At 47.7% G+C, this 12,184-nt stretch overlaps 1 protein-coding gene and 1 long non-coding RNA gene across 3 annotated transcripts; both read right to left on the minus strand.

The window, feature by feature from the left end:
• Positions 1–146: 146 nt before the first annotated feature.
• On the minus strand, positions 147–1,600 carry LOC136167349 (uncharacterized). The gene is made up of 3 exons (XR_010663088.1): positions 1,455–1,600; positions 751–773; positions 147–493 (listed from the first exon to the last, which is right to left on the minus strand). It is a non-coding gene; the product is annotated as an uncharacterized lncRNA (long non-coding RNA).
• Positions 1,601–3,892: 2,292 nt separating this feature from the next.
• On the minus strand, positions 3,893–11,533 carry PA2G4 (proliferation-associated 2G4). Of its 2 annotated transcripts, XM_065934934.1 has the most exons (14): positions 11,260–11,533; positions 9,321–9,449; positions 8,985–9,090; positions 8,826–8,895; positions 8,346–8,438; positions 6,832–6,895; positions 6,518–6,596; positions 6,257–6,335; positions 6,039–6,172; positions 5,663–5,757; positions 5,432–5,559; positions 5,223–5,276; positions 4,938–5,004; positions 3,893–4,619 (listed from the first exon to the last, which is right to left on the minus strand). In XM_065934934.1, exons 1-13 carry the CDS (start codon positions 11,345–11,347, stop codon positions 4,939–4,941), a joined length of 1,185 nt encoding a protein of 394 aa, XP_065791006.1. In that variant the 5' UTR covers positions 11,348–11,533; the 3' UTR covers positions 3,893–4,619; position 4,938. The 2 variants fall into 2 exon arrangements, with proteins under 2 accessions (XP_065791006.1, XP_065791005.1); XM_065934933.1 differs by having other exon boundaries at positions 3,893–5,004.
• Between the last annotated feature and the right edge of the window lie 651 nt (positions 11,534–12,184).

The following is a 12,184-nucleotide window of genomic DNA, read 5'->3' on the forward strand; positions in this document are numbered from 1 at the left end:
CCTTTCCAGGAAGTAAAGGCCGCCCAATACTCTAGGAGCTCCTAAGACCGGAGCCCACACCTCCCGCCCCCCACCTGTAGATAAGGAGCAGACAGACCGCACTAAGAGAATCCCCAGCCAGTGTAACCAGAAAAAACCACATAACACAAATTTTTTCTTCAGCTAAGACAGCAAAAGAGAGGATTTATTGTACACGTTACATTCAGCCACAACTGAGAAGAGAACTAGTCCACAGTTATCACAGGCCCAGGGCAAAGGACCAAAAGGGGCGGCTTGGATCCGAGCAAGGTCGGTCTCTCAAAGGTGGTCGAGGCGATCGGAATGGCCACAGATGTTCCAGGTCCACTGAGAAGTTCTAGAGAGTAGGCATGCAGTCCACAATTTGTACCAGCGCCCCTGGCCTCTGGCTTCCCTTGTTTCTGCTTCTGTGGCTTCCATGGGTGTACAAGTTTACTTGGACCTCTGCCTCATCTTTCTTCTTTTGCGCTTCAGCCTGAAAACCAGACATAAGAATACACCTCGGGCCCCACAAACCCGAGTTCAGTCTTTCCCTCCAGTCTTAAAGGTGCACCCAATACAAGGGACAGGTAAAATCAACATTACGATTCTGTCGCCTTCTGCCCAATTCATGGCATTGGCCAGTCAATGCTTATAAGTTGTTGGATTTCTAAACCAAATGTTCGTCCCAAGTTTTGTCCACTTTGCTCCACTCCCCCCCGACCCCACAGTACTAACTACGTCCCAGCATACCTGCGCATTCGCTTCTTCCTCCACTGGCAACCGATTATAACCAAGGACAGAGAGTAAAACAAGATATCATTAGTTTCAGTAACAAGTTTAGATAGAGACATTAAGAACACTAGGGGAGGCTTCCCCGGTGGCTTAGACGGTAAAGAATCTGCCAGCAATGCAGGAGACTCAGGTTCAATCCCTGGGTAAGGGAGATTACTTGGAGAAGGGAATAGCAACCCACTTCAACATTCTTGCCTGGAAAAGTCCATGGGCAGAGGAGCCTGGCGGGCTAACACAGTACGCGGGATCGCAAGTCGGACACGACTGAGCGACTAACACTTTTGCAACTTTCATGAAGAGCACTATTTAGAACCGGGTAGATTCTTGACCAAGTAGAGGACTTAGTCGCAGCAAACCACATCAACAATCTGTATTGCCACCCGAATCCCAGACGTAAAACGCCGAATCCTGCCTGCATGAGCTCTCTCCCACTTCCAGCCTCTCTCGCCACAGAACTTAACTACTGCCTATTCTGCTTCTCCCCACAGACCTTACGCACCACCTATTCTGCTTCTCCCCAGACTATCCTTCCTCTCCCATTAGCTCGTGATCACAACCTGAGGACCCGGCGACCCCGGAACGATGGCAGATTTCCCTTGCCAAGGTCTCCCCTACCAACAGCCAATTCGTACAGCTTTAGCTCCCTGGCAGGGACTGCTTACCTTCGCTCTCATGGCGCAGAGGTTTCTACGGGTAAAGAAAAAAAGTCTGCGGTTAGTTTGCTGTAATGATGGTAAGTGCAGAGATCAGATGTTTATGGATTGCAGTCGGAACACGAACACAGCCATCAAACACTCACCTCAAAAGATGGCGCTAAGGCCGAGAGAGCGCTAGGGGCCCGCCTACGGATATTTAATAGAATACTCAGTGTCGTCACTTCCGCTTTATCGCCCTGCCCCCTAGGAGGGCGCGGCTTCTCAAGGGGCGTAACAATTGCTTTTGGCAGTTCGCTGGTGTGTGAGGAGTGATTAAGCTGGAAAAATTCTGTTGGAAATCAATATTTTGATGTACAAGATCCCTCTCACCTGTTTTATTATGAGGATATAATATTTTTAGATATGAGCACATACTTCCAATAAGAGACCTAGAGGTGCAAACGAGCAGAGGGTAGCTACTTCCGCCTTCCCTCTCGTTGCTTCATGGGAGTTGCAGTTTCCTGGAGACATCCTCCATTTTGCTGTGGATCCAGGCGGACTGTACAAAAAGTCCTGGTTTGTTTTACTGGTTTGCTGCTGCTGGGGCTGCTAAACGCGTCAGTCGTGTCCGACTCTGTGCGACCCCACAGACGGCAGCCCACCAGGCTCCCGTCCCTGGGATGCTCCAGGCAAGAACGCTGGAGTGGGGTGCCGTTTCCTTCTCCAGCGCATGAAAGGGAAAAGTGAAAGTGAAGCCGCTCAGTCGTGTCCGACTCTTAGCGACCCCACAGACGGCAGCCCACCAGGCTCCTCCGTCCACGGGATTTCCCAGGCAAGAGTACTGGAGTGGGGTGCCATTGCCTTCCCCGTTTACTGGTTTACCTTATTTATCAAACTAAATATCTGCAGGTTCGATTTTGGAACTTCCAAAGGTTCTAAGATTGATATAAAGATATAAAGCGGGGAATCGAGAAAGCTGTTGTACTACAAAAAGAGACCTTTGTTATTGTTGAAGATAAACTTTTTCCTAGTCACCTGTGGTCTTTCCCTACAATGCCTGGGGCAGAATGTCATAACATTCCTGGCCAAAATGCATCTTATTGAGAAAATACTTCAGTGATTCTCCCTCTGCATAGTGTATGTAGTAAGTCGCTTCAGTCGTGTCAAATTAACGACAGATCTAGTTAATGGACAGAAGGAAAGCCCGATCAGCTACATGTATATTTAGGCACGAATAGTATTTGGTGATAAGACAACTTCCCAGTATCAAGATATGGTTAGGTCAGAAGCACCCAAAAAAAGACACCCTAAGATTTGGCTACAGAAAATGTGTATTATGAAGGATGAAATCCTTCATCATACAGACTTCACCTTATTCACTATAAGATGGAGTGAGGCTTGTTGATTCCTTTTTTAGCGTTTCCTTTAAAACATTTCACCTTTTTAGTTCTGGAAAATCAGGTTTCTAAATTTCGGACCCTTGTTTCAACTGCTTACGAGGTTCTAGTATTGTCACCAACGGACTGTAATGTGTTTGAAAACAAAAATAAAACCCCCTGCAAGATATCAAACCCACTGGGACTTCACCTGTTGATTGCTATAAACTCTTATGAAGAGATCTATGTTCAGTTTAATTCATAATTATTTATCTTCAGGTCAGCAGTAACTCATATAAAAAATGCTCTAATATATGCATTACCCATCAAATTTCAGACTGGCTTGAAAAATGCATTAACCCTAAAGGTATTCTTCCTGGCTTCCTTCCTAAACCAAGATAATCACTTTGCAGTTTTTTTAACTTTTGTGCAATAAACATTGTTCTGAATAGTGTCAGCAGTAAGGGGTGTTTTTACTTCAGAAAACTAGACCAAACTCCCATAGAAAATGTACTCTTAATTCACAGAACCCAGGATTTTTGTCTTCCCCCAACCCAAGGTATTCAGTGTTTTAGAAAAGTAGAATATGGCTAAAGAAAACTGGTTCCAGGGATTTCTCTGGCAGACCAGCGGTTTAAGATTCCGTGCTTCCACTGCAGGGGGTACAGGTTTGATCCTTGGTTAGAGAACCAAGATCCTACATGACATGATACTGCTGCTGCTGAGTCGCTTCAGTCGTGTCCGACTCTGTGCGGCCCCATAGACGGCAGCCCACCAGGCTCCCCCATCCCTGGGATTCTCCAGGCAAGAACACTGGAGTGGGTTGCCATTTCCTTCTCCAATGCATGAAGGTGAAAAGTGAAGTGAGGTCTCTCAGTCGTGTCCGACTGTTAACCCCCATGGACTGCAGCCCACCAGGCTCCTCCGTCCATGGGATTTTCCAGGCAAGAGTCCTGGAGTGGGCTGCCATTGCCTTCTCCATGCATGACATGAGGCAAGGTCAAAAAAACCCCAAAAAACTGGTTCCAAATGATCATCACTTCAGCTCACTCTCCCACCACCATCAAATAAGAGCAGCATACAGACACGTATGAGCAAATCCAAATTTATTTTAATGCCATGTCATTTTCAATGTGTTTAAAAAACCTCATAAGTTAGTGGGAGCCCTAGTTCCCTGGGACAGCATGCCAGAGGTACTGAAACACCTTTCTCTCCAAACCCCTAGCAATTAACCCCAAGTCCACAGCTTCAGAAAGCCAGGAGTTCTGGTTCTTCAGTCTGCTCCTCTGGTTACACATCTTTCTTTCAAGGAAGGGAGATCAAAATATTTCAAAGAGGGAACAAAACCACAGTGGAGCCTCCAGCTCAGGTTTCTAAGAAGATGGAGCAAGGGAGGAACCCCACTGACTTCAAAGAAATGGACAAGGTTGAGATGGATTACTTCTTTACAGCCTTGTGGAGGGAGGAAAAACTGTCCTGTAGAACAAAACTGACTACAAAGATTTACAAATGAGGATCCAATTGACAGATGAGAATCCATTGGTAAATGCAGGCTCCAGCTCCTAAAAATGGGAGGGGCCTGGCTAGACAGCCTGGATCATAAAAGGAATCTGCCACAGGTGAAGAAAAATAGTCTGAAGAATAGCTCCTCTCTATTTTGAGGCCTGATAAAAGACTTGGGGAAAGTGGGAAGAGAGAGAGGAACAAGCCCCAACAGAGGGAGAATGCTGACACTGGAGTGGTATAAAAAGTTTCATCTGAGCTTTCAGTGGTGGCAGCTCTGAGCCTCCTCCCGTTCTGTTGTAGGGCCATAAACCTGGACCAAGCAGAGAATAGTAGAAAAAGGCTAGAAAGAGGGGCTTGAAGACGATGGATTTTGACTCCTGATTTTATTATTCAATTTCTCTTTTCTATTTAAAGTAGTCTTCGGTGACTGGGAAGCCTGGCCTCCCAAGACCAGAGTCAGTTGGAGCTGGCTGTTGTTGGACGGGGGCTGGGACGGGGGGCTGGGAGGGGGACAGGGAGACCCCGCTCTGCTCGCGGTCCTGGGTGGAGAAGTCGAACTGCACTTCAGAGCCTGGGGTGTGGTGGGAGGGGATGAGACAGGAGCGGCAAGCTGGGGGAGGGGACCCACCTCAGTCCCCAGCTTCATTCTCTTCTAAAGTTTCCCCACTGGTAGCATTCTCTGCGGTCTTAGAGGCCTACATTCATGGAAAGGAGAGGGAGAAGATGTGTCAGTTTCCAACAACTTAGGGTACTGTCTGGGGGACCAAGGACAAGAATATTCCTAATTCTCTAGGTCAGTACTGAGATGGGGAGAACTAAGGACATTTTGACACCTGTATCCCCACCACGACCCAGGAAGGTGAATAAAGATGGATCAGGTTCACCCCACAAGGGAGGGATGATCATAACAAACCTTCTTTTTTTTCTTTTTCTGGGTTTTCCGACTTGCAGAACTCTGGAGGAGGGCCTGCAAAACAGAAGAAGGAAAACAAATTTTGAGGAACATGGAGCAAATGCCAAGTGCTACTCTTGGCCCTGTAGCTCTTCTCAGGACTTCCTGTCACTCAGTCCTCACTCCCAAAAAAACTGCCAGGTCCCCACTCCTTTCCATCACACACTAACCTTGAGCTCTGCATCCTGGACCTCCATCTCAGACTTGTAAAGGTCAGGCTCAAAAGGACCACTGGTTATCCGCATGGGGCCATTGGGCATAAGCAGAACTGTAAATTTAAACTGGGCAACAAATTCACCTATGAGAGAAACAAAGTGTTTTGATAGAATGTCCCCTTGCCTTCAAGGAGGAGGGGACCATAATCGGGGGCTTCAAACTACAACTCTCTTCTCAGAACTCACCCTCCTTCTCATAGAGAACATTAAATGGTTGTAGCAGCTCATGTTTGGCGCACTCCACCACACCCATGCGGGCCTTCTTCTCATCTTCAAATGCTCTGGGGAGGGAAAGACAAATTCAGGTAGCCTTAACTCCCTGTCATGTCTTACCACTTTGTTCCTGTTTTTAAATAATGCCTACTCTCAGGCAGAAGTCATGCGTAGGAGTGCTTTTTTTTACACTACTTCCTAGGAGAGGGAGAAGGAGAGAAGGCATGCATGCTGGCTGGAGCTACAAGTCTAGGTAGAAGAGGAGGGAAGGAGGGCAAGCGGGGTGGGGGGAAGGGAAGAGATCTGGCTGTATGGTCTACGGGTCAGACTGCGCCAAGCGCAGTAGTACCTTAAAGTGAAGGGCATGGCATCAAAACGCCTTTCGACCTCACTGAAGAAGGCACGGGAAGTTTTCATTTTCAGGCCATACTGCTTAGAGGGGTCTCTCTTGTAAATGGTGGTTCTCTGTCCTGCATCCTTGGCCTATAAAAGATCACATTTGATCTGGTGCTCTTGGAACCCACCCGCAGCCTCCCCTCTCTGCTGGCTCTGGTAAACGTTCATCACCTTGCCCTCTCCTGAGCTGACAAGAACATCCACAGCATATACTTCATGTACCTCAAATTCAGCTTTTTCATGGTCCTTCCTAAAAGGAACGGAAAGGGAACAGTAAGGAGCAATAAGTGGTTCCTGGAGCTTAGAAGAGAAGGTGGGTAAGATTAGTCCAGGTTAGAGGAGACGGTGGTCAGATTATCTGGAGTATGGAAGGAGAAGTTCATAACTAGACTTATATGACAGAAGGTAGAGGATGGGATACAGAGCACCTACTTCTGCTGGTCTGTGGGATTCTGGATAATGGTTTTCTCTCCATCGATGACATGCTGCTTCAATTGGTGTGACAGCATACCTGTAGAGAGGACAAAGCCTGTGGTACCACTCATTTAGAATCCAGAGGTTTCCAACCCACATACCCAAGTAGAACCACAGAGCAGGCAATGAGAGCAAAGCTATGGAAACTCGGGGCACTGAGGTTTGGGGCTTGGATTATGCCAGAGCCAGGATGGATACTCAATGGAACAAAAGTCTTATTTCTGCTAAACCACTCATACTGAGACCCTCAACCCCACTATCTGAAGTCTCACCTTCTATTGGTGTGCAATTAAATGAGTGGGCAACTTTGTTCCAGGCTTCTGTCACTTGTGTGTTCTAGAAGTACAAGATCAAATAAAATGTAAAATACCAGGAACTAGGATGTTGTCTACTATGAGAAGCAGCAGCACAAAAGAACTGAGTTCTAACATCCTCCAGCAAATGCAATGATTCTCAGTAATTCTTCATTTCATAGCCCTAGCATCCTACAACCTAAAAATCAAATCTGCATACCATTTTACAAAGCGCTTTCACAAAGATGGTCTACTTATTCAACAATTCTGTAAGGTGACTAGTCCCAACAATTCTGTATGGTAATCTACATCCTAATCTGGAGGAGGAAAACGAGGCTCAGAAGGGTTACATAATTTGCTCAAGGTTAAACCAGTTAACCAAAAGAACCTGGTATAAAGCCAGGTTTTCCGATCACAGTGTTCAGTCCATGATACCTGGCATTCTAACCTGTTGAAAGGATACAGAAAGTTTTATTTCCCCCTCTTTACCTCTTTCAATCATGATCTGATCCTCACCTAAATTATAGTTAAGAAAAAAAGGAAAGTGAATTCCCAATCATAGGTATTATTAAATTGTATGTCAGGTACTGTGATAATCACTTTAAATGGATTATCTCAATCTTCACAACCCTGTGAGAATGACGCACAATTTAATTTTTCCCACTTTATAGATGAGGAAATTTTGAAGTTATTTCATTTTAAATCAGTAGTGGGTGGTAATGGGATGAGAATCCAGAAAGTCTCATGTCATAGCTAGACAACAGCCACTACATTAATAGTATTTTCCAACAATAGTAAGTGTATAAATAATAAAAATAATCAATGTGTAAAATAATAATAGCTAACAAAAGGGTTAACTATGTGCCAGGTACTATTCAAAGTGCTTTATAATAGTTATTTGATAGATAGCACTGCAAGAAAAATACAACAGAGGCTGAAGTAAAAACGATGCAATTAAGTGATAAGGGGAAAAACGGATGAAAAGGGTGAAGAGAGCACAGAAAGAGAGGATGCTTCACGTATTGAACAGGTTCTGAAATCTAAGAGTTAGACAAAGTCTCCACTGATAGTCTAACATGTTATTGTGTGAATTCATGAGACATTTATGATCCCTGGGCTTCCTAATATCTTGCAAGGGTCTTTGGCCTTTCCTTGTCACCAATTTACTGTTACTATTATTATTTTTGTGTTATAAGCTTTTAAAACTTAGTTTTAATATCTGTGTTTTATTGTGAGCTATGTATCTCAAATTATTTCCGGGAACAATACACATCCAAAACATGAAAAAGGAAGGATCTCTATAGGCTCCATGAGAAAAGGATCACACATCCCCTTACAGAGAGCATCATACCACCTACGGTAGGCACTAAGATTTAACAGCTCTTTGGTTTAAACTCTTAATTCCTGCCTCTTCTCTTTCAGTACAGAATAGCAGTACATCCTGAATGCATCTTTGGCTCTATGAAGCTTTGGAGTTGGACTAAACAGCTCACCTGATTTCCAGGTTTGACCAGGCGTAGGGCAGCTTCAGCACAAAGGTGAGCTGCCTTAATGACATCTGCTTTCCGCCCTGTTACTTGGGTCCCCTGTAGAGGAGGAAATGTAGTCAGTGCCTTCCCAAAAAGCTGATCAGTTAATATCTGTGTGTCCATTATATATCCAGTGGTCAGCAGAGAAAACACCCTTTCCCCTTTGATTTCTCTGCTGCTGCTGCTAAGTCGCGTCAGTCGGGTCTGACTCTGTGCGACCCCATAGACGGCAGACCACCAGGCTCCCCCGTCCCTGGGATCGTCCAGGCAAGAACACCGGAGTGGGCTGCCATTTCCTTCTCCATTTTATTTCTCTAGAGACTCTCAAAACTTAATGTGGTGGTAGCAGGTGAGGGTAAGAGGCAGTGGGGGGGCGGGGAACAGCAGCAGTGGGTCCTCCCCAGCCCCCCACTGGCTGAACAGAATTCAAAGCAGTCCACCGACCTGAGCTACACCGACCACAAAAGTGTGAGCCACGTTAGCGATGAAGCCGTCCACGTGGACCCCAAGGTCGCTGAAAGGCAGAGCAGAGCCCAGCGTCAGCGACTGGCGCCGCTGTGCACGCTGCGGAAGGACGCGCGCTCCGAGATGGGCCAGGCTTACATTTTGACCAAGTCGCCCTCCTTCAGCGCGTAGTCCTGGTCGCTCTTCAGCGGGGAGAAGTGACAGACACAGTTGTTCACCGAGATGCTGGTGGGGAAGGCGACGCCTGCGGGGAGACACAGCCTGACCGCCCGCTCGTGCCCGGAGCCCTCCAGCCCCTCCGAAAAGTGCATGCGTTTTCTCCAGGGTCTTGTTTAAGTCTGATCAGTCCCCTTGCCATTCCACATTTCCAAATATCTCAACCAGTGCTGGGGTAAAGGTTGCATTATTACAATAAAACAAACAGAACTCAATAAAGGTCAAACATAGTTAATTAGTAGGGGATTGGTTTTTTACCTTTCTTCATTTCTTTTTCTTTTTTGAAAATCTTCCCCGTTTCTTCCATTATCATGGCATCACCTTTCTCACACAGGCTCAGTACCGACACACCTGAACAGGATGCTTCCACCAAAGACCGAAGTACCCCTGGGAACAGAATCCCATATATCAGTCCTGAATGTGTTGTCTAAGTTAACGTTCAAGAAACACCTAGAAGTTGGACTTAAGAGTTTCTGAGTCCAACTTAGAAGTACCACTGCTCTAAGGATAAAAAGAGGAATATGTTTTGCCTCTTAGAATGTACCTACCTGTCATCTCTATAAATCTCTACCTTTCTTTCCAGAACTTAAAAAAGCCAACACTCCCTCTCCTCCTTTATATAGTGTGACAGCTAGGTATGCACCACCTGTCTCCTAGGCAAGAGAGGCTTTCCAAAGATGATACCTGTGGTATGGTAGGACAGATTTATGAACTTCAAGGGCATTCTCACCAAGATATCCAACACATGCAAAGCAGACTGGAAGAAATTTATAGGCATCAGGGACAACAAGAAGGCAGACATACAATTGCTGACTCTAAGCTGATGTGTTGTTAAATGCTACCTTCTTCCCTTCCCAGACACCCCAATTAGGGGGTGTTAGTAATCTCAATTTATGTAGACTTATTTCTTCAAACAACAAGTCAAGAAGACTTAACCTAGGTCCCTGGGCTTCAGCAAACTCTGCTTATAGCAGAGCTCAAAGAAGTATGTGACCCAAAAGAGTTTCAAGCTGGTACTGGGAATCAGAGGTGCCTCAGAAGTCATAAACTGCAAGAGGGAAAATTTTTTTTCTGATTTAAACCACCACATATCCATTGTGTTACAAAGCATTTATTCTGTTCACCGATACCCTCTCCATGGTCCATCCTGGACTTCAGATTTTACTTTTGTGATCCAAGTTTTGGTGATTTTTTTAAAGTCTGAAAAACTCAGATTTTCAGTCACAGGATCAAAAGCATCCTAAATGCCTATCTTTACTGTCAAAACCATTTAAAAGCCCAAAGACAAGCATTTTGTGTCCCCCTAACTGGGTTTTAAATTGGAAAAAGAGAAAATAGCAAGCGAGACATCTGCGAGAGTGGCAGGCAGCTGCTGAGAAAGTCAAGAGCACAATCTTATTAAGGATGACTTCTGAGATTCTAACTTCAGACCCCCTTTAACAGCACTATTCACAGGTTTGACTGGCGGGGTGAGGAGGACCTCAAAACGCTCCTAAAGTTGTGAAACACCTAAGATCAAATTAGACGACTAACTAAAACCAGCTCCGCAGATTGAAGGTACAATGAACAACTTCAAGAACAGTCAAACAAGAGTTATGCGGTACTCTCTAACGGTCCATGAGCTGACCCTAGAGTAGAAGGCGGCCCCCATCAGGGAAGGAGTTTAAGTAAAGAACGAAAGACTACAGCAAAGCACGTGGTAGGCAAGCTGGTGTCAGGCACTTAGCGGAGGAGGGTAGCCGGCCAGTCGCAGGGGACCTGGCAACACGTGCCGGCCAGGCTCCTGACGGCGGGGAGCCGCGACAAAATAGAAGCGCTTCCTTTTCGAAGTGGTCTCGCTGCCACCAAAATCAGAGACAGAAATGTGAACTGAAGCGTGAGTGGCAGAAGGTACACCTCGCCTTCTTACCGACGGCCTAGGGTCGGAGCTGGCCAGGGGCCCAGCTCTGCTCTTCTCCCAGCCGCCCTGCCGACCGTCCGCCAGCATCTCCAGAGACTCCAGCCCAGGCCCAGCCTCTCGGGTCCCAGGCGCGACACGGAGTCTCCCCACCACGCCACCTCCAGCAGACCTGAGCTGGGCCCTCACTAACCCACACTGCGTGACCCCACCGCTCCAGCCCTCAGGAGCCAACCCGTCACCGTCTCCCTTGACTCTCCCTCCCAGCCTCGATATCCGGACCCCTGAGGCCGCACTCACGGTTAGCGATGTCGCCCCCCATCTTATACTTGGTCACGACCAGGTCCTCGGCGATAGTTTGCTCCTGTTGCTCGTCCTCGCCCGACATCTTCCCACCGCCGCCACCACCGCTGCAGCCTCGTTTCTCTTGAGCCGCCGCCTCTGTCGCCCTTCTCAGCCACAAGCTGTGGTCAGAACCCCTTCGATCCGCGAGGAGACCGCGAGCAAAAGCGCGAGCAAGCTAGGGAACGGGAGGGCGGGCGAGAGCGAGAAACTGCGAACGCGCGGGCTGAGGCGCAGGGCACGCTGGGACAACGAGTCCCTCCTACTGCCAGCCCCTAGCCGCCCTCGCGGACTACCGAACTACAATCCCCAGCATGCTTTTCGCGCCCCTAAGCCAGGCCCTGGGGCCTTGCCCTCCGAGGGCCTCGCACGCTGGAATCGCCGAGCACGCTGGGAAGGGTCAGGCTCCGGCGGGAAGGCGGAGCCGTTGGAAAGCACGAGGGGAAGCGTGGTTTCTCCCGGAAAAACCATATCCACCAGGAACGCCGAGCGGTAACCCGTAATAGAGCGGGGCGGGGTGAGGGAGGAGGGGCGGGGCTACGGCAGGGAAATAGGCTTGGAGGCTGAGGGGCGGGGTGGAGCCGCGGCGAGTTGGGAGGATCGTTAACAAGGGTGGGGAGGTGGGATACGCCCTTCCGTGAGTCCTCGGAGCTACTGGCGAGACCGGCCGGGCCAGTCCTCAAGTCCTCAGGTGCTGGGAGAACCGGGAGGGGCGGAGCGGTGTGGAAAGAGGTCGGGCGTCGGGGAATCAGGGTCTGCTTGGGCAGCCAGCCTTCTGAGGGATTATCCCGATCTAGAAACCGGACTCCCACTGAAGGTGGCACTGTTGTTCTAACGACAGGCTTTGATGGCATCTAGGGGAGGTGTTCACACAAACTTTTTT

The sequence above is a fragment of the Muntiacus reevesi genome, chromosome 4 (genome assembly GCF_963930625.1).
Source record: "Muntiacus reevesi chromosome 4, mMunRee1.1, whole genome shotgun sequence".
Taxonomy (NCBI): domain Eukaryota; kingdom Metazoa; phylum Chordata; class Mammalia; order Artiodactyla; family Cervidae; genus Muntiacus; species Muntiacus reevesi.